This window comes from Macrotis lagotis, chromosome 1 (genome assembly GCF_037893015.1).
Source record: "Macrotis lagotis isolate mMagLag1 chromosome 1, bilby.v1.9.chrom.fasta, whole genome shotgun sequence".
NCBI classification, from domain to species: Eukaryota; Metazoa; Chordata; class Mammalia; order Peramelemorphia; family Peramelidae; genus Macrotis; species Macrotis lagotis.
Window position 1 is genome coordinate 797,052,138 of NC_133658.1, and position 25,917 is coordinate 797,078,054.

The 25,917-nt window shown below is 44.0% G+C and overlaps 1 protein-coding gene across 3 annotated transcripts in view; it reads right to left on the reverse strand.

The window, feature by feature from the left end:
- Positions 1-4,365: 4,365 nt before the first annotated feature.
- ARAP1 (ArfGAP with RhoGAP domain, ankyrin repeat and PH domain 1) overlaps positions 4,366-25,917 on the reverse strand; it is a 76,310-nt gene continuing 54,758 nt past the window's right edge. For 2 of the 3 annotated variants that reach the window (XM_074216797.1, XM_074216799.1), the window contains 9 exons: positions 25,023-25,140; positions 20,606-20,719; positions 20,159-20,304; positions 19,549-19,581; positions 9,430-9,512; positions 7,948-7,998; positions 7,290-7,353; positions 6,929-7,078; positions 4,366-4,708 (listed from right to left, as the gene is read on the reverse strand). In XM_074216797.1, the coding sequence (XP_074072898.1) occupies positions 4,691-4,708; positions 6,929-7,078; positions 7,290-7,353; positions 7,948-7,998; positions 9,430-9,512; positions 19,549-19,581; positions 20,159-20,304; positions 20,606-20,719; positions 25,023-25,140 (777 nt within the window). In that variant the 3' untranslated portion in view covers positions 4,366-4,690. The remainder of the gene's footprint in view (positions 4,709-6,928; positions 7,079-7,289; positions 7,354-7,947; positions 7,999-9,429; positions 9,513-19,548; positions 19,582-20,158; positions 20,305-20,605; positions 20,720-25,022; positions 25,141-25,917) is intronic. The other variant, XM_074216798.1, reaches the window with a different exon arrangement.

Sequence of the window (25,917 nt, forward strand, 5' to 3'; positions counted from 1 at the left end):
AGAAAGTGCCCCCCAATATTTAGTTAACAGTGTTTTCTTCTTCCTCTGAGCTTCCACAGCCCTATAACTGGCCTCCTCCTGTGACCCTGGTGCCAAAGAATATAATATCATTGGTATGTCTCTAGTTCATCTATTAGACTTAGGACATGAATTTAACACTGCTAGGTCTCCTTGAGGGCAGGATATGTCTGTCTCTCATCCTAGCCTAGTCCCTGCACTTAACATGTATGTTATTAAATATTTATTAAATGACTATTTAGGCAGAGGGGGACTATGGGGGTTGTGAGACCTCTCTCCAGTCAATTTAGGAGGTTTCTCAGGAAGAGGAAGCTGTTTGAATCCATGGGCAGGGATAGAGCTGAGAAGTGAAGAAGGACATAGCAAACCACTCCAGTATCTTTGCCAGGAAAACTTCAGATGGGTCACGAAGAGTCAGACATGAACTGAAATGATGGAACAAGAACAAGAGCCAAGAAGAGGAGATCTGGTGCCTGGCCCTCTCCCTTCCTCCCCAACAATGATAATCCCCCAGTCTCTCCAGAGTCTGAGAGGAGCTGGAGGTTAAAGACAATTCATTCACTTTGTCTCTTCCTCTGACCCCTTTTTCCATTTCCTGATACACCCAGAGCAGGCCCATTGGGAACAATCAATAGCTTGTCAAGAATGGGGAGGAAGAGGAAGAGACAAAGAGGCAGGCTGACATGGAGAGATAGACACAGGAACAGACACAGAAGTGAGATACAGAGACACAGAACAAGAAGTACAGTCACAGAAAAAAGACAAAGAGCTGATGATAAGGAGATCCAGATATGGAAAGAGGGCTCAGGGACCCAGATGGAAAGAGACAGAAAAAGAGAAATTGAGAGATGAAAAAGAGAAGGGACAGAAGCACACAGGAAGACATAGAGAGAGAGAGAAAGGTATGTGGATATCCCCTCTCCAGCGCCTTAGCCCCACCTTATAACCATTGCCCTCCATCTTTCTTGCACTTGGAGTCAGAATCACCTTTCCCCAGTTCAACTCTTTATCCTTCTCCCCTGCTCAGGAACTTACCCTGAGTCTCCTGAACTTCCCATGACCAAGTCCAAATTGCCTCAGCTTGGCATTCAAACCTCTCCATGGGCTGGTTCCATCCTCCCTCTCCAGACTCCCCATCCACAAATACCGTCTCCACTGATCCAGTTAACCTGGAGATTTTCCATAATGGTCTACTCCTTTCCTCCCCTCTAAGACACTTTGTTCACATTTTGCCTAAAATACGTTCTCACCTCACCCCTCATTTCCAACTACTAAAGTTCTCCCATCCTTCAAGACTCTCCTCACATGCCACCCCTGATCCTCCCCTACCCTCACCCCTTAGAAATGCTCTCTCTTTCCTATAAGCCCCCCACAATCTTGTCTCCTAGTAGTCCTTTTAACTAGCAAATGTGTGATCAGATCCTTTTTTTGGTTCTCTAATTGAACTGAGTGCTCTCTGAGGACAGGGTCCAGGTCAACTCCTATCACCCACTCCAAGATCTGGAGTGGAGCTGAACCTGGGTGAACCCCCCAAAAAGGGCCCAAGGGGAAAAAAATGGAGGTGAGCAGATGAGTACTTAGTGCATTGTCCCACACCGCCACCTGGTGGACATCTGTGCTCGATTCGGCTAATTTAACTAAGGTTAAAGTGGGTACATCACCTAGGAGACTGTAGGTAGGGCCTGTTTGGGATCCCACAGATTGAGGAAGTTTGTCCACTACTGTTCTCTGGATCCCTCAAGGGGAGACAGAGCAAAATGCTTCAAGATTCCACAGAAGAAATTATGCAAAGAGTAAATATTGCAGAGGGCTTCCAGGAGGGGGTTATTGGACACTAGAAAAGAAACTGCCCACTTTCTGATCAAATCAAACTATTTCCAAGTTGGAAGGGCCTCCAAGGGTCCTCCTAGTTCAACCCTGGGAGAGGAAAAAAAATCTCCTTTACTACATAGCCAACAATAAGTCAATCCAGTCATGGTTTGGTGACCTCCAGTGAGGAGAAACCACTAACTGTTAAGAAGAGCGACTTTGGGAGAGCCTCTGCTCCTTCAGTTTCTCTTTAAATCTTCCTCTGCAACCTCCAACCAACTGTTCCTAGTTTGCCCTATGGGCCAAGCAGAATAAGTTTAATCCTCTTCCTCATAACAGCCTTCAAAAATACTTGACAGCTATAATGCTCCACTTCTCTCCTCTAGGCTAACTGTCCCCAGTTGGTCCTGAAATGAAAGATGGGAAAGGCACTCTGTACATCTAGAAGGGGTCAATAATAGCCCTCAGGGGGTCTCTAGTTTTAGAGGCTCAACTGGCATAAATCCTGGAAAATGGAGTCTGTTGATGGGCTCCTGACCTCAACATCAATTGTTTCTGGTGAGCTGGGAACAGAACTCTGACAGCAGAGCTCTCAGCCTTTGCCCATGATATGCTGGGCAACACCCACCCAAGTACATCACAACCACTGGGTCTCTCTCTCAAAGATTATGAGCCTTGAGAGATCAGGTAGTCAAGAAGGACCCACCACATGGAGGAAAACAGATCAGAATAGGACAGGGGTGGGGTGGAGTAGGGTGGTACAATCCTGAGCTGGGTTCCTGGCTCCTGACTTCTAGGAGCCCAAAAGAAGGCAGGATCTGACCTGGAGCAGTCAAAGGTTTCCTGGAGGAGAAAGCTCTTAGGTAAGTGGTCAGCACTGTGATTTAAGCTGAAATGCCCATGACTGCCAGCAGCTGAATGAGGAGGCAAATTGTATCTGATCATTCCCATGTTGAGTCAAGATTTCATGAGGACAGAAAAGGCACTAGAGTCTTGGGGATGTAGGTTCACATCCCACCTGTCACTTACTACCTATGTGATCTTGGGAAAATCACTTAGCTTCCCTGGCCCTAAAGACTAGATGGACTCTGACATCACTCTCCACTCTAGATCTAAGACCTCAATACTCCACGGTTTACAGGATCCAGATTTTAATGACTTTAAGGACCTATGATCCTTAAGGCTCTAAATATTCTGTGGCTCAAGGTTTACATGACCCTAAAGTTATTTCAGTAGATACAGGACTGGTCTTAGAGTAAGAAGACCTAGCTAGGTTCAAGACCAGATAGACTGGATGTGTGACCCTGGGTAAATCACTTAACTTCTCAATGCCTCAATCAATCAACTGTCTTAGAGCTATTAAATTACTGACTAGGGGTTGATCCAAATTGGTGGTAGGAATTTCCACACTGTAAGTTCCCCAGAGGGATGAAATACCAATCAATCAATCAATCCATTAATAAGACATCCTCTAAGATTCTACAGTCTTGAGGTTCTGGGATACTGAGGTTCTTTGTCTCTAACATTTTCTGGTTTTAGAAGTTCTAAGATTTAGCATGGAAAGAATTATATAAACTGATACTGATTGAAGGGAGCAAAACCAAGAGCACATTGTATACATTAACAACCACTTTAAGAGTTGATCAACTATGATAGATGCAACTCCACTCAGCAGTTCAGAGATCTAGGACAACCCTTGGAAACATGTTATGGACAATGCCATCCACATCCAGGCCAAAAGAAAAACCAAAAACTACAAAATTTAAATGCATGCTATGTTCATTTTTTTAAAAAAATTTTATATTTTCCTTCTTATCCCATGGTTTTCTTTTCCCTTCATCCTAATTCCTCACAGATAAAGATGACTACTATGTAAATATCTTAAATCCAAATATGCATGTATAAGGTGCACTAGACTGTTTGCAGTTGAGGGGAGGGGTGGGAAGGAGGATAAATATGCAAGTGAGAAATTTAAAATAAAAAATTCTAAGATTCTCAGATTAACTGTGGTCTTCCCAAGTAGGGCAAGCTATACGGACCCAGGCAGGCAAGTGGGCAACAGTCATCTTCCCAGGAAATTTGGGGGGCTTCTCAGAAAAGTCATTATCCCTACCTGTCTCCTGGTTAACATTGAGCTGTATTGATTCAAAGAGTTTTAAGATTACTGGAGTCCACTCCTAGAGGTTCACACTCTTGGGGCTTGCTGAAGGACTAGGCTCTAATTCTAGATTAGGAGACTTTGGGCATATCCCTTCCTCAATCCTGAGCTTAGTTTCCCCATCTAGAAAGATAGGGGATTGGTCTAGCTGATCCAGCTTTAATGTTCCATTCTGTGGAAGCTGTGGAGATGAACAGGGCTAAGTCTGTTGGCTTCAGTGTGATATCATTGATGTCCAATCTCTGTCTTGTTTCACTGTTCTCTGACCACTGAACCCCTGGCATCGTCTAGACTGTGCTGTTATTCCCTTCCTCTTCCAGGTATACCATGGTCCCCAAAACACAGATTATGTCATACCTTTCCAAACACAAAGCTCCTAGTCACAGGGTTAAAATATACAGATATATTTATATTATTTTTTTATAAAAAAGGTCCTGGATGAAGGGAGAAGGTAGGTAGAGGATGAAGTGGGAAAGCTAGGAGTGTCTGTTCTCATCCATTCCAATGCTCCACAGCTAACTGTGCCACCCAGACCCTTGGGAGCTGAGACTCTTCCCCAACACACACACAAGGTCCAGGACAGAGAGTCTGGATGGTTGAGCAGCTCTAACTGGGCTTCCCCATGAGGCCTCTGCCTCTCTCTTGTGGAGACTGAGTATATTTGGATCTCTCTCATCTCAGAGGTGCTGGTGGGGCAGCATCTGGTCATGGTGGGCTTGGAGCCTGTCAGAAAGAAGAGAAAATAAATGATGAGTGGAGAAGGAAATACTCATCCATCAGGAGGTGGTCCCACTCTTTTCCATAGTGGGGTGGGAAGTGAGATGCTGCTGCACACAGGCTCTGAACATTTGGGAAGTCAAAGTGGAAAAATAGAAGACTACAAGACCAGAAATAGTCAAGAAACTAGGTAATACAAACAGGACAGGGATGTCTGCGGGAACTTCTTCCCCATACTCCCTTTGCAAAGAGTAGAGGGGGTTTTGTAGAAGTAAAAACCAGTCCGTTTCTGGATGCCTCAGTTCTAATCTAAATACTCATTCTCTTGGCTTCAGTAAAATGGGGGATGGGAGAGGGTGGTAGTAGGAGAGACAAATAAGACTAGGAGTTCTAAACTTGCCTCTGGAGCCACTGGATGGCATAGTGGATAGAGTGCCAATCTTCATGAGTTCAAATCTGATGTCAGACACTTACTAAATGTTACACTAGGCAAGTCATTTAATCTTGTTTGCCTTAGTTCCTCATCTATAAAATGAGCTGGAGAAGGAAACAGCAAACCAGCCAAGAAAACCCCAAATGAATTCACAAAGAGTCAGACATGACTGAAAATTGACTCAACAACAAACAAGATTCCTTCTAGTTCTGATATTCTGGGAGTTCTAAAGCCCTTCTAACTTTGAAAGTCCTGCCAGCTCCACTTGCTTATGTTGTAAGGTCTTGGTCTGTCTGTCTGTCTGTCTGTCTGTCTCTCTCCCAGTTCTTCACTCTATGCTCTAAGGTTCCCTTGAGCTCTGTCATTCTAGACCTAAGGTTCCTTCCAACTCTAGAAATCTATTTTTAATTTTCTAAGGTTCCTTCCAGCAATGTCAGTCAATATATTTTCTAATGTTCTTACGAGATTCTAACGTCTTCCCCAACTTTTAGAGTCTGTTCTATGGGTTCCTATCTCTTTGGCATCATGTACCTCTCTTTATGCAGCCTGGGGAAGTCTAGGGATCCCTTCTTGGAATAATGTTTTTAAATGCAAAAAAATAAAATAAAATGCATAGGATTCCCAAACACAGCTCTTGGACCCCAGGATAAGGACCCTGGGCTTTAAGGTGACTCCAAATTTTGATAATCAGTTTCTGGGATTCATGCTTTGATGTTCTAAATGATCTTTTTTTCCTTCTTTTTTTTGGTCCCTTGCTCTAAGATTCTAGTAATAGAAGCATAACCTCAGAGTTTCACATTAAAAAAGATCATCTATTGAAGTTTGCTCAGGAAGAGGAAGGGACAAACAACCAGTAAATGGCAAAGTCAATTTCTTCTGGTTCCTGGTCCAGCTTTCCATCCTACCAGCAGCAAAAGAGATTTAGAATCAATAAGTATCAGATAAAGAATTATTGAACCTGAGAGATAATGTAATCCAAACCTCTCATTCTGCAGAGGAGGAAGGTCCACAGAGTTTAAGTGACTTACCCAAGGTCACACATAGCTAGTAATCAGTGTTGACAGGATTGGGAGTTGGGGGGGGTAAGAAAAAAAGAAAGTTTAAGAGGATGAAGGAAATAAGCATGACCTAATATTGATGCTAATTCTTCCCTTCTCACCCTTTCTTTCAAAACTCCTTACAAGGAGAAACTATCTCCAACCAAGGGCTTCCCCATTCCCCTATCTTTGTATCTCTCCAAGGAACCTAAACATCCTAAAAGACAAAGAGTAAATTCTTGAGGAGACCCCTGGGGAACAGGTCATTTATACCACAGTAGAGTCCCTTCCCTATCCTGTCCCTTACTCTGGACCCTCAGACATTCTGGAAAAGCTGCAGGAGCAGAAAGGGACCCTTTCCTCACTAGTCTTCTAGACAGGGGAAGGGGGATGAAAGAGGAAAGAAACATCTGAGACCTGTGGGAATGACTTCTTGGGCTTAAGGTAGGGGTGGGGAGGGAAGATGCCTGTGAGGTTTGGAAAAGATGCATTTCTTTGGGACCCAGTACCTACTTCCCATCCAATATCTTTTAGGCCACTTGCTGACTTCTATTAGGCCTGAGGCCTGACTTTGTTTAATCTCACTGCCTGATTCTTTTCAGGACTTTAGCAGGACTGGTTTCAGCTACTAGTGGAGCATGAGAAAGGGAACTGGTCAGACCAGGTAAGGATGGCATTCTCTTGATTTTTCTGCCTCCAAGAGAGCTTCCCCTAGGAAAGGTAGGAAGCAGTGAGGGAGAAGGGGGTTTTACTTACAGACAGGGGATCAGAAGTGAAGGCAGCCACACTCCTCCTCATCTCATTCTCACTGCCCCTCAGGGGGATCAGTGACACACTGCCCAGCTTTGACTCAGTTACAGGCCGAACTATCCTGGAAGGCTCGGAAGGCCAGACAGTCCCGCCATGCTGGGAGCAGGCAAGCAGGTAGGAGAGTCAGCGGTTAGCCCTGTGGGTGACATGACCCAACCCTCCCCACTCTGGGATGTACCACCTTGCTCCTTCCCTCCCCAGACCTTTCTTCTAGTCCTACCCACTTCTAGGTCTTTTCCCTCCCCTAATCTCTCCAAATTTCTGCCCTCCTGATTCCCCACCACCCTCTGCCCTTCTTGTCCATTACCTGTACAAGGAAGAAGGTGGCAAACCATTCTCTCAGCTCCATCTGGGTGTCACAGCAAAGGTACCTAAAGCAAGAAGGGTCTAAGTGGCAGGTAAACACATCTTACTTAGAAGCCTGAGAAATGGACAAGCTGGGCTTTCCATTCAGGCCTGAGAAATCCTCAGGTCCAATGCTCTTCCCTCACAGATTAAAAAAACTAAGACCCATAAAGGGAAAAGGAATGGTCCAAAGTCACACAGGTAGTTAAGTAGAAGGGCCAAGATGTGAACTTGGGTTCTCTAATCTTGAATCTTAAGTTCAAAGGATCAAAGTTTTAGAAGGGACCTTAGACCATCTAATCTGGACCCTTCATTTTACAGATGAGGAAACTGAGGCACACGGCAATTCAGTGACTTGCCCAAGGATACATAGCTAGCAAGTGTCTGAGATTTGGTGAGACTTAAACCCAGATTTCTTAGGGTCCAGAGTTTGTGTTTCTTCCATTTTACCAGACTATTCTTCCCCTGTAAGGCATCTTCCCCCTTATGGAGGCAAGTGCTCTATCTCTTATGCTGAGCTTTGATCAATAGCTATCATAGGCGTTCCATTCCCATTACTCAGCCCCAGGGCCACACTTCCCACCTCAGACTGAAGCCTTGCACATACCCCCCCTACTCACCACTGCTGCCTCTCGTGTTTCTCTGTTTCATGCACCACAGTGAGACCCCAGCTACAGGGGGGAGAAAACAGGTGAAGGCTCCAGGTTAGGGGCAGGGCTCTCCCACCCACGCCTTTATCACTTAGCAACAGGCAGCATCGTTGGGTTGCCATGGAGATCTCTGGGGAACCCGCAGGCAAGCAGATGGGGAACCGCATGCCTTCTCTTTCCTCCATCTGCCACATGTCGGAGGCTGGGAGCCAGGGGACTCATGAGATAAAAGCCCAGAGCTCAGCCCTCCTTGCCAAGGGACACCCCACTCAACCTGACCCTTACTTATTAGATTCCAAACCAAGCTCATCCTCTCATTCCTGCTTCTGTGATCTATGCCAAGGCATTCCTGCCTAGAATGGGCCCCTTGCCCTTCACTGCATCTCTCCAAATCTCATCTTTTAAGATCTACCCCCAGCCTCACCATCTCCATTGTCACCTGCCAAGATAGACCTGTCTTTTCTCTCCTTCCTCTCTGGCATCCCAAAGTACTTAAGAGCCTGAACTCTCAAGACCGAGGGCTGCCTGTCTCCCTAGGGGTTCCCCAAGGCCTGGACCTTGGCTCCTTCATGTACCAGGAGCCTCCAAATTACCTGTCTCCCAGATGAGATCTACCCTGGAGAGATGCCAAGTCCTATCATTTCAGTGTCTCTCTTATCTAGGGTTCCCTTTCTCCAAGGGCCACCCTCCCTGGCTCAGATCCTCCTCACCTCATTCCTGGATATACTTAGCAAACTGCTTGCTACAAAGTAAGATTGTTGACTAGGGCTATTGAAACAGGCTCCAAATTGATCTCACTCCAGTCTCTGCCCTCTCCAACCGGGCCTCATTCAGTTGTCAAAATGATTTCCCTAAAGTACAGGTCGGGCCACAGCAACTCCTCATCTCCAGACACTCAGTGAGCTCCATCAGCTCCCTCTTCCCTACAGGATCAACTATAAAGTCTCCTACCTGGTCCCGAAAGCTCTTCTGAACCTAGCCCCTTCCTAGCTTTTCAGTTTTCTCACGCACCCCCCCCCATTCACATTACCAATTAGACAAATGAGCTGACTCGCTGTTCTTCAAGTGTGTCCCTCCATCTCCCATCTCCATGACTTTGCATTCACTTGTCTATCATGCCTGTAACACTCTCCCTCCTTCCTTCCTTACCCACACCCCTTCCGTTCCCAGGTTCCTCTTAAGACTCAGCTCACATTTCAGTCCCCCATCAAAAGCCTTTGGGAGGCCTTTCCCAGTTCTGCCAGCTGTTCATGCCTTCCCTTGAGATGACTCTCCATCTCTTCTGAACATAACTTGCATGTACCTTGCTATTTCCATGTTGTCTCCCCAACTAGAATGTAAACTCCTAAAACAGGGACTGTTTCTGTTTTTCTCCTGTAGACCTCTGCCACAAAATATTAAGTGTTTAATAAATGATGGTGATTTGGTTAATTGACATTTTCCTGGACTTACCAAGTAGGTGGGCGTAACTTCTTCTTCACCCCCAAGAAGACTTTGAGGCTTTTTATGGACCATTCCTTTTCTGGCTTGTGACTCTGAGAGCAGGGAAGCCAGACAGGGATAGAAGAGGGAAGGGAGAAGAGACAGAGTGAGAGGATGGTCTCAAGCTGGGTCCAGGAAGGTGGACCACATATAGAGCAAATGCCTGTTGGTCTCTAGGTGAAGCTTAATCTCCTATCACCTTAACCAGGTTCCCACATCCTCTTCTTGTTGCTCCTCAAATCTGATCTGTACCCAACCCAAACAAAGGGCCCACACTGAAAAGATCTTTAAGGACAATCAGAACAGGAAATATCAGAGATGGGAGGAATCTTGGAACACAGAATGTCAGAACTGGGAGGGACTTTAGGACAGGGAATGTGAGAGATGGGAGGAATCTTGGAACACAGAATGTCAGAAAAGGAAGGGACTTTAGAACAGGGAATGTGAGAGATGGGAGGAATCTTGGAACACAGAATGTCAGAACTGGGAGGGACTTTAGATCAGGGAATGTCAGAGATAGAAAGGACCTCAGAACTGAGAACAGAGCAGGTCAGATCTAGAAGATAACATAGATACAATTAAGCCCAGTTCTCATGTCATACCAAGGGATTTATACTAAGGGATGAAAAGGGGTAGAGTATTATATTTGAAGTCAAACAGGAAGTTTGAAGAAACCCAGGTCACCCCACTTGGTTCCTGCTACCCCTCTTATTACCTCACTGTCTTTCCCAGTTCCTCATTCATCAGACTCCCAATCCCAGTCCTACCCTCTCTGCCCTTCAAAACTCCTCCATGGGACCTTCTCAGCTGAAACTCTGCTCTCCAATCAATTGAATCCAGCTTCCCTGATCAATATGTGCTCTTGTCACCTGTATCCCCAAAGATCCCTGGGTTCCATCCTTCCCTCCCCCATGTCCCACCTCCCCTAAGGTTAGAGGTTCCCACACTTGGCACCGTCAGACAGTCAACTCTCAATGATCTGCAGCCCAACATTCACAACCCAACTGACCATGTTCTTGGCTGAAACAGTACTCATTGTGGAAAGAGTGCTACCTTGTCAAGTGTGGGGCTGAAGCAACCGCTCATCACAGCTGCTGGCATTCCTACAACATCTTACTGTTATTTTTAAAGATCTTCATGGTGAACTCAGTGAGATAAGGCAGGGGACATATTACTTTTTTCCTTTGATAGATGGGAACCATGAGACCCAGAAGGATAAAGCGCCTTTAAAAGTCATTCGGAAAGGAAGTCTAAATGGAACTCATGTTTTCTACTCCAAATCTGAGAACACTTCCCATGACCTGTTGTTTGGTTTCTTCCTTGTCCCACTTGGTCATTATGGAAAATAAAAAAACAATAATTGTGATGCATTTGCAAATACCTTAAAGGTTATAAAATGCTTTAGAGATATTATCTCATTTGATTCTCATTGATAACTTTACAAGGTAGGATCTATTATTATTATTATTCCCATTTTACAGATGATGTAAAATGAGACAAACAGAAGTTAAGCACTTGCCCGGTGTCACACATCATTAGGTATATGAGACAATGTGTGAACCCTGATCATCCTGACTTCAACATTTTGTAGTATACACATCTCAGCTGCCTGGAATTGAGGGCTGACTGTGTGAGGGAAAAGACCCAGCTCTGGGCCCATGAGCAGGGGGGCCCCAGTTCTTCAGCTCTGCTGGGAACTTGGAACAAAAAAGAGAAAGACACATCAAAGCTGAGGCAAGCCAGGCACAGGTCAGGACTTCCTGATGGACAAGGGTGGTGGTTCTAGGCTGACTGATGGAGGCAAGGAGGGTACAGGTGCCTCCCTCAGTCTGCCCAACTCAGTCAGCATTCTCCCAAAGGCTGGCTGGCCCCACCCCTTCAGGTATCCCTATGAACTAGCAGAGACATTGAGGTGGGGACAAGGGGAGATAAAAACCACTTACAACCGTAAATTGGGGTGAGAGGCCGAGTCTGTTCCTCCCCCCACCCCAAGCATGAGCCCTTGGGTATGGCTCCTCTGAAGAGAGAGAGAGAAAATAAGAAGAGAAGGGATGGAAATAAGCATTTATAGAGCCTGCTACAGTGCAAATACCTTACAAACATCATTTCATTTAACCCTCACTTACAACCCTATGAGTTGGGTGCTATTATTATTCTCATTTTACAATTGAGGAAACTGAAGCAAAGAGATTAAGTGACTTGTACAAGTGTCTAAGGCTGAATTTGAACTCAGTTCTTTCTAATTCCAAGGCTGCCAAATGCTCTAATCACTGGGTCACCTAGTTGAACAGGAAATAATTCTCATTTCTCTTGCACCCCAGTACAATTTACAGAGAGCACTTTCAATACAACAGTCCTCCAAGAAAAGGAGGGTATGGTTTATTATTCATTTTACAAAGAGCAACCTGAGGCTCAGAAAAGAGTAAACATAGATTATCAAAAACATCTGAGTTCAGGGGCAGCTAGGTGGCACAGTGGATAGAGCACTGGTCCTGGAGTCAGGAGGATCTGAATTCAAATGTGGTCTCATATGCTTAATAATTACCTAGCTGTGTGACCTCAGGCAAGTCACTTAACCCCATTGCCTTAAATAAAATCTGAGAGAGAGAGAGAGAGAGAAGCTGTTCTCTCCCATAAAAAAAAAAAAACAAACCTGAGTTTCAAATCCAGCCTCAGACACTTAATAATTGCTTAGCTGTGTGACCTTGGGCAAGTCACGTAACCCCACTGCCTTAAATAAATTTAAAGAAAGAGAGAGAAGCGGCTCTCTCCCTTAAAAAAAAAAAAAGCCCTTGAGTTCATTGCTCCCATTTCTCCAAGCATTTCTCAGGTTGGCATAGTCCTTCCTTGGCACATACATAGTTAGTAGACTTAAATAAGAGTGCAGAGTGATAATTCAGCAAGGAAGGTTGTGTATGGATCTAAACAGGACCTGTATCTAAACAAGACTCCTAACTACACACTACCTGACCAGTGGTCTCCAGCAAGGGGGAAGCCTTCTTACTGCCTTGGGGGGCAGTCCATGACTCTTGTGGACAGTTTTTTTTTTAGTTTTTTTTTTTTGCAAGGCAAATGGGGTTAAGTGGCTTGCCCAAGGCCACACAGCTAGGTAATTGTTAAGTGTCTGAGACCGAATTTGAACCCAGGTACTCCTGACTCCAGGGCCGGTGCTTTTTCCACTGCGCCACCTAGCCGCCCCTCTTGTGGACAGTTTTTCTTGATGTCCAGCCTAAACTGGCTTCTGTGCAATCTCCCTTCCCTAGAGCCCTCCCTAGATTCAAATAGAATAGGTCTAAACCATTGTCCTTGGGACAGCACTCCAAGTGCTGAAAAGTAGCCACCATATTCCACTTGAACTTTCTCTTCTCTATTCCTTTCACTGACTCTCAGAGGGGCTCCAGGCTCCTCTCTACTGACTGCCTTCCCCTGGATGCTCTCTAAAGCCAACATGTCCTTCCATTACAATACCCAGAACTGAACTCTATACTCCAAATATAAGGGCATATTTCAATCCCCCATTTTACAGGTGATGAAACTGCATTTCTGAGAGGGTCATCCAACTAAAAGGGCTGAGGGGGTGCCGGGAGGGGAGGTTGACAAGGACAAGGGTTTCCAGGGATTGCTAGGCCCCCTTTGTGATATCACTATGGTGTTCAGGGAGAGCTCTATGCAGTGGGAGGAGCTGAATTCGGGATCTTCTTTGTTGTCTTCTTCCACACATTCTACCACCAAAAAAAGGAATATTCCATCCTGTCAGCCAGAGCTTTCCTAGGCCCTGATGGGTTTGTGGCTAATGAGGCCTATGTGAACTCAAGCAGCAAGCTTGGGAGAAACTGGGTTGCAGATCTGAGAAAAATGCAGTCCATGCATCCAGGTCAAGCTGGGCTGAAGGGACAAGTTGAAGTCAGACTCTGACCCTGGAAGAAGCCAGCCCACTCACTGAAAATAAGCAAGCATGGAGGGATATGGGCAGACTTCATGGAAGAAACTAAGTGTGGACTTCCCAACATATTGGAACACCAAAATGAATGGAGTCAGGGGTATGAACTGGAAGAAAACATGCCCTAAACATAGAACAAATTTTTCAGATGTCAAGGAAGACATCTCATGTGAGGAATTGCTAAGAACCAACTGTGGGCACGGGAGACTTCGGGGTTTAGAAATGAAGAAACCAGGTGGTATTCTGGCAAATTTCCAACAGATCATGAAACTAAAAGCCCTTTGCCCTGTCCTGGCCTGACCTGTCTAAAGGCACTCAGCACTCCTGGTCAGACATCAGATAGAGTTGATGCTTACTGCTAAAGAGAAGCCAGATCCATAAATGAACAGCCTCATGCAAGGAGGTTGAAACTGTATGTAAACCTGGATGTCTAGATGTCATCCCTGTAAATGAAGAATTAGAATGTTTGAGCTGGGAGTGGGGGGGGAGAGAGAGAGAGAGAGAGAGAGAGAGAAGATAGAGAAACAGAAAAAGTGGGGAGAAAGAGAAAAAGAGAGAAGTGGGAAAAGAGAGGACAAAGAAATAGAAAGAGAAGTAAGACAGAGAAACGTATTATGAAGAGAGGGAGAGAGACAGAGAGGACAGACAGAGAAAGAGAAGTGCAGAGAGAAGGGGGAAAAAGAACAGTCAAAAAAGAAAAAGAAACAAAGAGAGAAAAAAAGGGAAAGAGAAACAGAGAAAAAGTATGTGTGAACATGTGGGAGACAGAAACAAGACATGTGGGAACATGTGTGAACATGTGGGAGACAGAAGAAAGAAAAACAGAACAGAAAGAGAAACAGAAAAAGAGAAGGGGGGGGCATAGTGGATAAAGCACCAGCCCTGGAGTCATGAGTACCTGAGTTCAAATCTGGTCTCAGACACTTAATAATTACCTAGCTGTGTGGCCTTGGGCAAGCCACTTAACCCCATTTGCCTTAAAAAAAAAAAAACCTAAAAAAAAGTGGGGAGAAAGAAACAAAAGAGAAAAGTAGAAAAGATAGAGGACAGAAACAAAGAGAAAGCAAAAAAGAGACAGAAATGTGTATTGTGAAGGGAGGGAGAGAGAAAGAGAGGACAAAGAGAAAGAAGTGAAAAAAAGAATAGACAAAAGAAAGAAGTAAAGAGAGAGAAAAAGGGAAAGAGAAACAGAAAAGTATGTGTAAGTGTGGGAGAGAGATTGAGAGAGAAAAGGCAAGAGAAATAGAGAAAAAAGCAGAGAAGACAAACAAAAAAGAAATGGGGAAAAAGAAACAAAAGAGAAAAGTATAAAAAGAGAGGACAGAAAGAGAAACAGAGAGACAGAGAAGAGTGTATATGTGAGGAAGAGGGAGAGAGAGCAAGAGAGATAGAGAGAGAGCGAGAGAGAGAGACAGAGAGAGAGAGAGAGAGAGAGAGAGAGAGAGAGAGAGAGAGAGAGAGAGAGGGCATGCAATGGTGCCTAACTTCCAGTTCCCCTATTATACAAAGAAGGAAGCTGAGGTCCAGGGGACATAGAAGATATTTGTTTAAGGGATCACAAATCAGGGACAGAGCTGGAAATTCAATTGTGGGCTCCTGATTCCTAGTCCAAGACTCTTGAGGCCCCCAAGGGCAGGCCTCAGAACCGCTGGGGCAGGGAGGCTGGTGCAGAGAGATCTCTAGATAGAAAAGATTTCCAGGTAATGAAGAGTTCTCTTAGACTGAGAAATTGAGGAGTATTAGTGCCACAGAATAACTTCAGTAATTCCAGGGTCCCCTGGTCTAGAGATGGTTTAACTTTATTATATGGGTATCTTGGGTCCCTTCCTGGTGCCCACTGTCTTCTCCCATGTGAAAAAAAACAACCACCTAGAAAAGCCACATGACGGAACAGTGGGAGGAAAGAAAGAAAAGACCAAGTAGGCCTTCGGTTTTAGTGGTAGAAGGAGAGGAAGATCACTGGGGATGTAGTGGAACAGACTGCTGAGCAAAAGGAACTTGGCTGGGGCCCTCAAGGCAAGTTTGGAAAACAGCAAAAATAGGGAAGAATAGAAAACCATAAAAGTGTGACAGGGTCAAACTCCAGGTCCCCGATTTTAACAGAGAAGGAAACAGAGGCCTGGCCTGCCAAGGTGACAGTGAAGCAGGAGAAGAGCCTGTGAATCAATCAAACTCAAGTTTCCTGATTTTTATTTAGCCTCAGGGTTAAACAGAACTGGAGCACTTGGTAGATACTAACTACCAGAGGCGGACGTTGGCTCCATGTTTAAAAAAAAGTTTTCTAAGGATGCAGCTGAGAGAGGCTGGGGGGAACATCAGCAACTCACACTGGCTCTTGTCCTGGGGCAGAACCCTGAGGTCTGGGCAGAGGGGGCAGGAAAGAGGCACCAAACAGCTCCTCTGGTATAAGCCCCAGTGCTATTTCACTGGAAGCCCAGAGAAAAGGGGAATCAAGAGGGAGCAGGCCAAAAGGGGGCTTATGCAGACCCTTCAGGATGGGAGAAAGGTTTTTTTCTTTTTATCTTTAGATTTTTCATAGACTTGAATCTAGAACAAGAAAAGATCTCACATGTCAAATAATCCAACCCCTTATCTTATAGACAGATGAGGAAACAGGCTCAGAGTGGTTAAGGGGATAGCTCAAATTCATATAGGCTATAAGTGGCAGAGGCACGATTTCAACTCGCAAGAATATTCTAGAGTTGGTTTAAGATTCAGTTGTTAAATTTTAAAATATTCACTATGAACATTGACACTTCAGAAATGTGCAAATGCTATAAATCAGGGTTTGATTTTACTGTTGATTTCTAGACATGAGAAAGTCATGGAGAAAATAATACATGTGTCATGCATGTGGAGAGTCCATTGTTAAATATCAGCACACCTTTGCTCTAATTCTGTTGCTTTTTCCATTGTGCCAGAACAAACCTGGAATCCATAACTGCTTCCTCTTCCCCCTTCCCTAGCCAGAACTGCCCTATCTCCAGGGTACCCAATACTGATGGCCAGATATCAGAGGGAGGTGATCCTTACTGCTGAGGGGCAGCTAGGCCCATAAATGAATCAGCACACCCTGACGTTGAACCAACTCCCTCCCCAGGTCTTATCTCTTGGTCCCTCCTTAGTTCATAGAATCTTAAGGTCCAGGACTCAAGAATAATCTTTTTGGAATGAGAAGGTGACTGAAATTATCTCTTCCAACCTCTTCTTTTTGAAGAGGAAAGAAAAGTCTTGCCCAAGGTCACACGGGAAATAAAAATCAAGAGAGGATTTTCTAAGCCAGGTCCTCTGACTCTTTTAAAAACCCAATGTTCCTGAAATGTTTGTGATCATGGCAACCCACATTTCTGTAGCTTTGCAAAAAAACACTCTGAGCCTCACAATGGCCCCATGAAGTAGGCAGCCTGGGGAATTATGATCCTTTCTCACAGATCATGTGGAAATGGAGACCCAGAGAGAGGCCCAGAAAAGTGTTATTGAGGTTTTGAGATCCGGTCTCTCCTGACTCCCATGTTCAGCCCACGTTCCACTGAGCCCAAGCTACTTCTCAGAACTGCTGAATCAGATACTCTAGCTTTGGACAGAAGCTTGGACAGAAAGCTAGGACAGAATCCTAGCTTTGGAAGGGAAAGTGAGGAAAATGTAGGTCTCTCTCTCTCTTATATGGGAAACTAGTGGCCTAGTGATTAGACTGCTGGGTTTGGAAGACTCATCTTCCTGAGATCAAATCTGCCTCAAGACACTAGCTGGTTGATCCTGGGAAAGTCACATAATCCTGTTTGCCTCAGTTTCCTTATCTGTAAAACTGAGCTAGAGAAGGAAATGGCAAATCACCCCAGTATCTTTGCCAAGAAAACCCAAAATGGGGTCATGAGGAGTCAGACACGACTCAAAAATGACTGAAGTGTCTTCTTTGAAGAATTGGAGAGCTCTGGATCAGGAACGTGGGAGACACTCAGACCTGATGGATGTGTTGGCTAGCTTTGTTTGTATTGGCCAAAACCAAAACTCTTTTTTCTTTGTTCCAAGAGATGAGTAGGGGAAGGGGAGGGGAAGGGTAGATTCAGAAGGGGAAAGGATGATATAAAAACAAAAGCTAGAAATAAAAATCAAAAATTGAAAAATAATAATCCAAGACTTATAGAATCTTTGAATCACAAAATAGAATAAATAGAATCTTGATAAAAACTGAGAGAATCTTGGATTTTTGGCTCTCAGAACTGAAGGAAACTCAGAGGTCATTTCCAGTCCAGCTTCCCACACACTGCAGGAATGCCTCAACATGAGCATTCAGTAATAAACATTCTTCAAAAACTGTAAAGGATTGTGTGCTTTCTTAAGGGACCATATATACAATAGAGGGAGAGGGAGCAGCCTTGGTCCAGATGTGCTGTTTGAAGTGGTCTACCTGGAAATACTAAATTCAGCCTGGGGCAGCCTGCCCTTTGTGAGGCAGGCTGTGGGCGAGGACAAGGCAGGGGGCAGGGGGCAGTGAGAGATATCCACACTTTTGAGTTTTTCTTGAAGATGGAAACAAATCTGACTCTGGGCCTCTGGAAACCTAGAGACCCAACAATAGCAGTTGTGTACTTTTATACAGAATTTTTGCTTAAAAGAAGCAAAAGGGAGTCACAGGATGGGGACTACCTTAATAAAAGGAAGGACAAAAGTAGACCCAAGAGCAGCAGCCCCCAGGAAGAGCAATACCCAGCTCTGAATTTCAATGGAAGGGGCCTAGGACACCCCGGGAGCCTTGGGAGGGCTGCTTCAGGACCATAGTAACTGACCCAGCTGACTGCTACCACATCAGATCGAAGCTGATTAAAAAGGAATTAAAAAGGCAAGGTCAATCGGTGGTTCTGTGTGTCAGACCTAAGTCAGATGAAGATGAGCTAGCTGGTGTCAGGAGGTCACAAAAGGTAGGAGCCAGGGTTCCTAGGGCCAGGGTCAGACCCCTCTTTAAATCACCAGAGAGAAGAATCTCAGGACAATGGAATAAGAGACTCAGATGACATACAGAGGTCAGAGACAGGCAAAGATAACTTCCTTGGGACCAGGAGACTGAAAACCAGGAAAGGCGAGGGAGCCTCCCATCTCTGAAGGCCAGCAAGAATGAGAAGAGGCCTCCAATTGAATAAGAAAGCAAAGGCAAGGAGCCAGGAGATCTGGGCCTTAGAGACATCGAGGGGCTGTGAAGAGCAAGCCAGAAGGCCTCAGGAAGGCCTAGGTTCAAATCCCAGGCAGACACTTTCTGAGGGACCTTAGACCCTTATAAGCCTTGCCATGCTGTAGGAACTATGTAAGATCTTTGAGCCTAAATGAACTTAGCTGTAAAATGGGAATAATAATAGCCCAGCTGATCTATCATTTACACATATTTTATGCTCAGGACACACAGATCACCTCTGTCTGTCTGCCTTCATGTAGGGGCTGGAGAATTAGTGCTGAGAAATGGCAAGTGCAGAAGGAGGAAACTCAAAGGGGTCTATCTCTGGGACTGGGTCTTAGCCCAGGCAAAAGGCTAGCTGAGATGCAGGCATCTGAGCTGAGAGGGCCTGCACAGGGATGGGGAACTAAGAGATCTCTGGGCTTGGGGTGGGGGTGGGGGGAGACTGGGGGAAGGGGAATGAAAATGAAGGTAGGATCATCAAAACCAAGAGCTATAATGGGCCAAACACATTCATTCTAACATGGGCAAAGTGAGGTCTAGAGAAAGAGACTTGCCCAAGAGTCTGTGGCAGAGCCTGAATTGGGGTGCATCCCTCTCAGATAGGGGTTCAGTCCTCTAAATCACAGCTAGCTGAAGGGAGGGACTGCCTACCACTGTGAGAAGCACCAGAGATTAAGGGAGATGTGGCCAAGACAGATGCTGGAAGGAAGCTACAGGAAGGAAACAGAGGCAGCTGTGTCTGGAGCAGAAACTGGCAGACATCCCTAACAACTGAGCCAAGCTACATGTCCCTGAGAGGCTGCAAGGATAGAAAGGAGATATGAGTTGAAGCAAGGAGGGTGAAAAAGGGAGAGGAGCCATGCCCATCATGCCTTGCCCAGACCCACCCCGGCCCAACTCTTCCCCTCGGTGTGTAAGGCAGCAATGCCGCAGCAGACGCCAGCCGCTGGAGCTGGCCCAAGGCTTGGTTACTACTCACGTTCTCAAGGACCCCACTGTGCTGCTTCAGGTTCTGTTTGATAGAGGATTGGGGGAGGGGGCGTTATGGGAGCCGGGGTGGGAGGTGCATCCCTGGTGGGACTGAGAACAGGTAGCAAGACCATGTGTGCATGGAGGGCTGTGATGGGCACTGGAGTCAGGATGAGTCATGTGTATGTGATTGAATGCAGATCAGGGATAAATAAGTGTGCCTGTATTGATTACCATGTGCCCACCAACCCAGAATATATATGAGCTGTGACAAAATATACACATCAAGATGATATAGGTATACACCATGACCAACCACACACAGTCCATACATATATTGTGATGAGCACACCATGAAATATGGATCTGAGACCTTAAGAAAGCACAGGAAGGGGGCCTGGGCCAAGTCCACAGGAAAGTGTTGTACCTCCAAGGAAGTCACAGAGATCCATACTATCCTCTCTCAATAACACAGGGAAGGTGTTAATAACACAAAGGAGGAACTTATAAAACAGTGACCTAGCTCTGACTGAGATGGAACCAAGTCAGTGTGTGAGGGTCTGAGTGCATAGGCTATGGGGGGGTGGGGGGGGTGCAAGAGGGGTCAACCCATCACTCACTCTGATTTCCTTGAAGAGCCTTAGGCAGCTGCTGTTGAGCATGAAGTAACGGTCATGGAAGCTGCCTGTGGAGAGGCCCAGGCCCAAGAGGCTCCGATCCTCACGGAACTTCATCATACCATGCTTGGTGTCCCCCACCTTGCTGGCTGGGGAGAGAGGTCAGAGGGGATGAAGGAAGAACCTGCATATCCTCATCCCCATAAGACTCCCCAAGGGCAGAGCTATGATCCCACCTCCACCAAGAACTGGGAGTATCAAAGGGCAAGAACATGTCTCCCTGAGGGCAAGGCTGTATGTCTCTTCCTCAGACAAGATGGTTACTGAGGACTGGGGCTGTATCTCTAAGAATACACAGAAGAAACAGAATATGGACAATGCCTGAAAGTGGAAGATATAGAACCCTAAGTTGGGAAGAAGGGAGGGTAACTTAAGTAAGAAAATTCTTACCTAGATACATAAGCATGGCCTCCATGGCCAGGTACTTCTTCACCACCAGATAACTGTCAGTCCCCAGGCTGTGCAAGATAGGGAGGACTTTCTCAGTGTAGTGCAGGGGCCTCTCTGTGGAGAATAACACCATCATCAATAATGTCATTAATGGCAATATCACCAACATGGTACCAATTTAACCACTATCAACTTCACAGCCACCACTGACACAGTCATTTCCATCTCTAACATGGTAGTCATCACTATTATCATCATATCCTTGATCATCACTATTGCCTTCACATCTCTATATCAATCACTGGCACCATCATTATCTTCTCCATCACAAACACCATCATAGTAATTAAGATTATTGTAACTATCTTTGATCTATTATCTCTATCATCCCCAATCAATCACCAGCAATAGCACCTTTATTACCAGTATCACTATCACCACCACAATCATAGTATCCATCACTCACATGATCATCAATATCAGAATCATTAACACGTTCCTTATGTGAGGAAACATAGGAATAACAGGAGGAAAGCCATGGTGGAGAGCATTTGGATGAGTGTCAAAGGAAATAGAAGTACTATCATCATAGGAGTATACTATAGACCCCAGACAGAAGCAGAGAAAAGAGATGTGAAGTGGGAAATATATAATAAATAGATAATAGAGCTGACATAGGATATGATATAGTGATGGGAAATTCTGACTATCCAGAAATCTAGTAGAGTTCAATTCTCTACAAAAAGCAAAGAAACTAATGAACTATTGGCTTGCCTCGGTGATAATTTTATCCTTTAGAAGGTAAAGTAGGAGAAGGGAAATTGTTATCTTGGATCTAATTACAACCAAGTAGGAGGTGCTGGTTCCTGAGGAAGACACCACAGAAATCTTGGGAGGAAGTGACCACTTGGTGGAAGTTATTGATAGAGAAGATACAAACTTGGCATAGTTGTACATCCAACCTAGATTCTGAGAGAGCAGATTCAAAATCAGAAAAAGAAGAGGTAGGAATCCATGGTCTAATATCCTCTAAAGAAAGTCGTCCCAGAAAAGAAAAGAATTTAAAAATTAAATTCTAACTCTGACAAAAAGAGAAAATATTGGAAGCCTTCTAAACAAAGGATGAATTTTGTTCTCATTTATATTGCTGAGGTAGGCATCTATAACAATGCTGTGAGGTAGACTGCTTTGGGCTGATAGTACCTAACCCTAGAATGAGAAGAGATTCCTAAATGAGATTTACAATCAAAAGAGTTCACCCAAACGATTTTCATAAGAAAGATTAAGTAAATAGAAGAATTGGATGAATAACCCAAAGATCCATCAATACATATGTCTTATATAGACACTGCAGATGGAAAATTAATTGGGTCTAGATTAATGAGGAAGAAGAGAACAGGCAGAATGGTATACTGGAAACTGAACAAAGCTCACAATCCCAAGCTACTACCCCTTGAAACAAAAAAAAAAAATATATATATATATATATATATCTTTTAAACACCAATTTTAACCCATTCTGGTGATACTATAGGGTTTCAAGTCATGGTACACCACAATCTACTTAAGATCGCGTGACACTCAAGGACAATAGAAAGATGCATGACGGGCATAAATAGGCTGGTAGCACATTTCCAACAATAAGTTGTACATACATGATGTTGTGTAAGAGATATACAGGAAACTGATATACAGTGAAGTGAGCAGAGTCAGGAAAACAATATGCACAATGACTACAAAAATGTAAATGGAAAGAACCACCACAACAAAACAAATGAAACTTAACTTGTGAAACTAAAGAAGTTTAGTTAGCCCCAGTGAAGAAATAAGACACATTACCCTTTCCTTTGCAATGGTCGAGGGTATAAGGATACACATGCCAGATGTTTTGGGTATGTTAATCAGTTTTTGCTGAATCTTTTTCTTTCCTGCTTCCTCTTTTTCTTTTAATTTTAAAGAATTTTTTTAAAAATTCTTTGTTGGGGCAGCTAGGTGGCACAGAGGATACAGCATCAACCCTGGAGTCAGGAGTACCTGAGTTCAAATCCAGCCTCAGACACTTAATTACCTAGCTGTGTGGCCTTGGGCAAGCTACTTAACCCCATTGCCTTGCAAAAACTAAAAAAAAAAAAATCTTTGTTATAGAGCAGGAGTAGGGAACTTTTTTTTCCTGACAAGGACCATTTGGATATTTATAACATCATTCACCTGCTATATTTGGTCAAACATTTAATTAATTAACCTCTAAAAAAAAGCTGCTCAATTTATTGAATTTTGAGTCCCACCTGCAGTTGCCATGGCAGTGTCAGACATTCCCCACTCCTGTGATAGAGGACACTTCTTTGAGAGGTAGAAAGAGGGTATATAGGGGAAACCTCAGTAATGTACAAACAAGAGATACCTAGGGAGATGCATGACCAGAAAGGAAAGTGAGCCAGTCACCTAGCAAAAGCAAGAGAGATGTCCCAAGCCCTGAGATCTAGAGTAGGAGTTTTTTGATGTGATGTGATGTGTGTGTGTGTGTGTGTGTGTGTGGTAGATTCTTTTGGCAATCTATTAACCCCTTCTCAGAATAAGGTTTTTAATTGCCCAAAACTAAATATGTACATTTACAAAGAAAAATTATATTTAAAAACAAGATGCAATTTTTTTTCTCATACAAGTTCCCTGTAATCCAAGCTGGACTCCTTGAGGGGTCTCTAACCTAGAGAAATAAGGTCTCTAGAATATCACGTGAGTCCAGTTTGCAAAATTTCTAGGAACAAACAGAAAAAAAAGATGACCAAGAGAAGAATGAGCAGACAGTTTGTGATTTGCACCACCAAAAAAAGGGAGGTTCTGGAAGGAGATTCCTCCTCAATGGAGGTCTCAAGAAGAGAATGAATGCCCCCCCCCCGGAAGATGGTGTAGGAAGGATTTCTATTCAGGTATGGATCAGTCAGTTTTCCTTCCTTCATCATCAACCTCCAGGCACCATGGTCACCATCATGTAAACCACCATCCCTGCCACTATACCCACCCTAGGACACAAAGATAAGCTCCCAGGTGTCTACAACTCTCATCCCATCACCACCATGATGTCATAGAGTCCCACTGCCATGATGTATTTAATAGTATCTAGTTTGTCATTTCTATGATCTTTCTTAAGATTGATAGAAGAATAGGATTGTTTTTGGAATTTTATAACTACAACTGCCATCCTTCTTCTGGAGAATGTACGAGTTGACATTGCTTACCAGAGAATATATATATATATACATTCAAACACACATTTATATATAGCTATATTAATAACTGAACCCCCTCCTTGGGAATCCTTATGTGTTCTTCCCCTCTGCTATACAATCTGATTTAACATTTCATACATAGAGTCCCCAGGGGAAAAGCTAGAAGCATCTCCATCAAAGGGCCTTTGATCCTCACTTGAAAGAATGACCTGCGGCCATCCTCCTGGCAATAGCCAGGCAATTTGAGGCAGAATTCTCTGGGAAGTTTCATGTCCATATTAACCACTTAATTTCCTGTATACCTGTGTAAATTCTGACTTTCTTTTGCTGTCACCCCTAAAATAAGATGAGAAGTTCTTCTTGTCTCCCCAAGTTCAACTGTATAAGGATTGAACACAAGCCTAATTGGCCTCATAATACCTGAGATCATAGATAACCTCTTATTTTTCTTTGTTAGCCCTTTTGTTATCCAATTTTGAGTAAAACGGGGAATATTCCAATTTCATATTTTCATCCCTCTCAACAATTACTATGCTCAGTGATCCCAAATCTCAGATATGTAAACAGACTTTACCATCAGACATCCTGACAAGGCATGAGATATGACTTTTCCCTTTACAAAAGAGGAAAAACTTAAGAGAGCTGACATCTCACTATTCAACCTAAATGAAGATCTGAAAAAGTAAAACCTCACCCTTCTTTTGTATCTAGACTTCTAGAGGTCTCAGTTAGCTGTACAGGATATGTTTTGGGTTTTTTTTTTTGTTTTGTTTTTTGCAAAGCAATGGGGTTAAGTGACTTGCCCAAGGCCATACAGCTAGGCAATTCTTAAATGCCTAAGGCCAGATTTGAACTCAGGTACTCCAGACTCCAGGGCAGCTGCTCTATCCACTGCACCACTTAGCCACCTCTGAAGGATATTATAATAAATCTCATATGGATATGTAAATTTTATACATGAGTTTTTTCCTTTTCACTCTCTTGGTACAGACACAGTTACTACATTATCACTCCTTTGAAATGGATGGGAGAAATTAATCAATTCTCCTCATTTTACAGTTCCCAGGATGCACACAGAAAGCTGCCATTCAAATTGCTGTAGTGAGTGACCCTGATTCACAAGACCATGGAATAACAGAATCTAGCATTAATCTCTGCATATGCTATTCCATATTCCACAGGTCACTTACCTGCCTCTTCCCTCTCATTGACTTCAAAACAGGTCCAATAATCCTTCTCCTTTATCCTCACATTCCTGCGATCTAGGATCTCCATGGTGAGCTCCTGGGCTGTCATGGAAGCTGGGATCTGAAGGGAAGAGGCATAAAGGAAAGAGATAAAACACTGTCTTCAAAAGCCTGAGCCATAAGGGAAAGTTTCAATCCACTAGACCCCAGACTTCAGTCCAAGTGCCCCCTAGTAAGATAGAATGGAAAGAAGACTGGATTTGTAGTCCAAAGTCTTGGATTCAAACCCTACCTCAGAAATTCATTAGCTATGTAACCTCTTTGGGTCTTAGTTCTTCATCTGTAAAATGAGGAAGTTAGCCAACTAGATGACCTATTCCTGCTCTAAAGTATTACTGTAGATACTCTAGCTTTGACTGGATTAGCTAGAATCACCTTACTCCATCATTATAGGGTCAATCAATCAAAGCTCCCTTCAGATATCAATTATGTATGAGGCATGAAAGTTAAAAGGCTAGAATTTGAGTTCACTTTCTCACATCAACTTCCTATTGATTCTAAATAGGTCATTTTACTTTTCTGATTCTCAGTGTCTCCATTTCCAAAATGATAATATTTTTGCTACCTACTGCATAAAGAAGTTGTACATTTTGAACTTTAAATTGCTACAGAAATGGGAGTCACTATTACTGCTAGCTGTGTGACTTAGTAGCAAGTTTACTCTGTGAACCTTAGTTGCTTCACACCAAAAAATGTAAATGTTCAACCTTGCAATATCTACCACCTCACTGAACTATTTTGAGGAAAACACTTTCTAAACAGAGCGATCATTACTAAGATTATCTCTGCTTGATAGATAGTCTGTATTAGCTCTGAACTCCACTCAGAACAACTCCAG